We start from the raw sequence: 3,740 nt of genomic DNA, 5'->3' as shown, positions 1-3,740 counted from the left end.
CCATTCATATTTATTGTACCAATTTTTACTAAATGATCTGTTACTTCCGCAATTGTTTTTATTTATTAAATTTTTCATGTCAGGCGTAGGTTTTAATCTTGAAATAAATAATAATTTATCATCGAAAGTTAACATACAAAATTTTTTATTTAATAAAAAATTAATAATATCACCATTGCTACTCACCAATTCGCTATTTTCGGCTTACCATTTTGCTTTATTCCAAACTATTAAACAATAAAAACTTACCTAAACCACTATACTAACCCTAACCTAGAACTTACAAACAACCAAGTCGTGAAGTACAAGGAATAACAAATCTCTACCTTCCTATAAAGTATAAACTATGAAATAAAACTATCAAACCGCAGATTACACGTAAGTACCCGAAGAATATACGAGTGAAGTCGAAGGGCTTGCCCGGAGAGTTATTTTAGGTAATTATGTATATTCAAATGATAATTTATTAAAAATCTGATTGAAATAAAAAAAATATATTAAATAGAAGCTATTTTTTTTAATCGAACAGTTTATTATTTGAAAAAATAAATAAATATGTATCGAATTTAAAAGTCCTAAAAAATAATTTATATCACTTCCATATTTACAAACTCGAATCTATTAAAATATTGAACATTTTTCAGCAATCACTCTTAATTTAATTTAACAGTAACGCTACAAAATAACCATAATAAATATAATTGTCAAAGAACATTCAACATATCATAGATATTTATTTTTTAAGGCGATTTAGAAATTATTACAAAACGGTTTATTACTTCGTTTACTAATATTTGTTTTCTGGACTACCATTGCAGGGAAAAATTGTTTTAATGTTCAAAAATTCATTTAAAGAACAAAATTACAGCACATAAATATACCGCTGCTGGTTGGCTGGCGAAAAGCCGTAGCTGGCCGAAACAATACTCGATGAGTATGCGGGTGCAGGCTGTGTCCGGGCTCGCCCGACTTGGGCTAGATATTCTAAATTAGTGAACGACTTACGTTTCCGATTACTCTCTAGTCCTAGCCCTGCGNTGGTAAAAGACAATTTGTTACTAAATTTCAGCGCGAAATGTCGTTATTTTTTTACGTGAGTGCTGGGGTTAAAGTTAGACATTTTAATCTGCTCTAATTTTTTTACACTTACTTGGACCCCTTAACAATCATATAGAATCGTTAGAATATCAATTTTCTTTTTTTGAATAATTCTTGGAGCGAATTTAAAAGTTAGAAAAATTTTGACTTTATAAACAATTACTTTCGTGAAGAGGTTTTGCGGGTTGGAAAATATACCAAAGTACTAAAAAAACAGTTCTCGGAAAGATGCTTAACTTGAAAAAAAGAACGTTCAAATCGGTCCTAAAAGTTCCGAGATATCGAGTGTCAAAGTCAACAAGCGTTAGCTGCAAAACTATGCATAATGTAACAACAACATNTGCGGGCTCGCCCGACTTGGGCCAAATATTCTAAATTAGTGAACGACTTACGTTTCCGATTATACTGTCTAGTCCTAGGTGCGTATAAGCATGCAAGGTATGGTTGGGGTACGGCGTTGTTTAATTCAGCGGCTACGGGCTAGCCCGAATGTTATGTTGGTTGCTGCCGAGATCATGATTAAAATATAATTTTAAAATTTGGTAGGGGGAGTTTCAAAAGAGGTAACGCATTTTAGATTTAATTTTATAAGAGCTGTCAAATCACTTTGATAAATATATACACAAATTTTTGTTTATTCTTCTGAAAATTTCAGGGTGGGCACTTAATGTAAATGGCGAACATGAAACTAGACAAATTTTTCTTTTACACGCTACCACAAAATATCGATTGCCTTTTTCCAGCTGCTCCCAATGATCTACCCGGTGTTCGAGTCGTAGGAGGCGGCGATGCCGCGCCGGGCCAGTTCACTTACCAGGCCTCAGTCCAATATTGCTTCCTGGGTGCCTGCTCGCACGCCTGCGGTGGCGCCATCATCGGTTCCCTATGGGTCCTGTCAGCTGCTCACTGTATCACCCAAGCCCCCGCCCTTGGCAGCTACCAGATTTTAGTCGGCGTCCTCAACCTCGACGATGAGAACCCGGAGAGACAGTTGCACCGCGTCAACTACGCGATCATCCACCCGGAATACGGAGGGTGAGTTTTTACCGATTTCTTCTTGTAGGTTTAGAAAGGTTACTACTTCGATCGGTGGCTAGTTGAAGGTTGTGGGTTTAATTCCCAAAATTGTAGGCAACCAACCCAAGTAAAATTTTTTGTTCCGATGCTATCTTCAGTCGAAAATCCGTACCAAACAGTTGTGGATGCAATTTTCTGGGAATTCAAAGACAATTACAAAAATGTTTCGGTTTAAACTTATTTGCATGTTAGTTGTTAAACAAGGTGTCGATTTGAAGATTTAGCCACGAAAAAATCTAAAACTTATTTTTTTTCCTTCCCAGTGGTAACGCTGACCCCCACGATCTCGCGATCTTCAGGCTGGCCACTCCGCTAACCTTCAGCTCCATGATTCGACCGATCAGTCTCCCAGACCAAGACGAAATCTTCGAGGACGACGCAGTCCTGTCGGGATGGGGATCCACCAGTGGAACTATAATACCCGAAATGCCCAATACCCTCCAGTTTGTTGAGGTGCCCATCATTGTTCCTAAAAGTACGTTCAAAATACTTTGCAGCATCGAAAGAAAACTCTAAACAATCATTTCAGCATGCAAACAAGCTTTGGATGCCATAATAGGAGACGCACCGAATCCCCTGGACTTGAAAGCCAACATTTGTACGGGACCATTGACAGGAGGAGTCGCCATTTGCTCTGGAGATTCTGGCGGTCCGCTGGCTGATCTCCGAGGAGAAACACTGATAGGTATCGCGACTTGGACAGCCAATCCATGTGGCAGACCAGGCGCACCTTCTGTCTACAACAGAGTCAGCTACTACACCCGCTGGATCAGAAATTCTATCTCTGTCTAAGTGTGTTCACTTTATTTACTTTTCATTTAATTTCTGAAATAAAGTACTAGTCCGATATGGGATCTTTGATTAGCCCCAAAACAATCCTTATATCCTGCATAATTAGACAAGACCCTAACTGCTGATATTGTAGGAAATAACTAACACTATGGACTATAAAGCCCAACTTGTATTCATTTCTAGCAAACAGCTAGTAATCCAAAATAAAAACTAATGGCATCTGCTTGGCTGTAGGGTTTTCTGACGTCGTATAACTATTGATCACTGGTTATTGCCTCTTACAATGATCCATCAATATTTGGATAGGGGGTGTAGTCTTTTGTAAAGAGGACAGAGCGGTTGAGTCTGGCTCCATTTTTACCTGCGGTGCTGGGATGCTAGTCACCTACTCGCCGGTAAGAGGACTTGGCTGCTGTCCGTTGTACTAATCATATCTTGTAGATATGCAGATAGCGCGGGTGTCTCGCTAACCAAGACGTCAGGGATAGGGATCTGTTGCTCTTCCTTCATTGTTGACGAGATCGTAGGCTGCTTCTAAACCAGGGAACAATAATGGATCGTGTATTAACATTGGCTAGGTCACTGGTAGATAACTTCAGCTGGTGTGGGTGTGTAATAACTCGAGGTAAATTAGTCGAAGGCTGGCTAATAACTAACTTTATTTCAATACTCATACAAAGAAGGTAAAAAAACATTCGTATAAAAAGTCTTTATAAAAACAACGATAACAAGAATATGTTAAAGGATATATATATATATATATATATATATAT

General features: G+C 38.1%; 1 protein-coding gene across 2 annotated transcripts in view; it reads left to right on the top strand.

The window, feature by feature from the left end:
- LOC108917990 (trypsin-1-like) overlaps positions 1 to 3,016 on the top strand; it is a 7,589-nt gene extending 4,573 nt beyond the window's left edge. The window contains exons 2-4 of one of the 2 annotated variants that reach the window (XM_018724826.1): positions 1,842 to 2,133; positions 2,475 to 2,650; positions 2,705 to 3,016. In XM_018724826.1, the coding sequence (XP_018580342.1) occupies positions 1,842 to 2,133; positions 2,475 to 2,650; positions 2,705 to 2,967 (731 nt within the window). In that variant the 3' untranslated portion in view covers positions 2,968 to 3,016. Of the gene's footprint in view, positions 1 to 1,841; positions 2,134 to 2,438; positions 2,651 to 2,704 lie in introns of both variants that reach the window. The other variant, XM_018724825.1, reaches the window with a different exon arrangement.
- The last annotated feature ends 724 nt before the right edge of the window (positions 3,017 to 3,740 follow it).

This window comes from Anoplophora glabripennis, unplaced genomic scaffold (genome assembly GCF_000390285.2).
Source record: "Anoplophora glabripennis isolate ALB-LARVAE unplaced genomic scaffold, Agla_2.0 scaffold90, whole genome shotgun sequence".
NCBI lineage: Eukaryota > Metazoa > Arthropoda > Insecta > Coleoptera > Cerambycidae > Anoplophora > Anoplophora glabripennis.
Note: the sequence above shows the minus strand (reverse complement) of the source record. Positions and strands in the feature narration are given on the sequence as shown.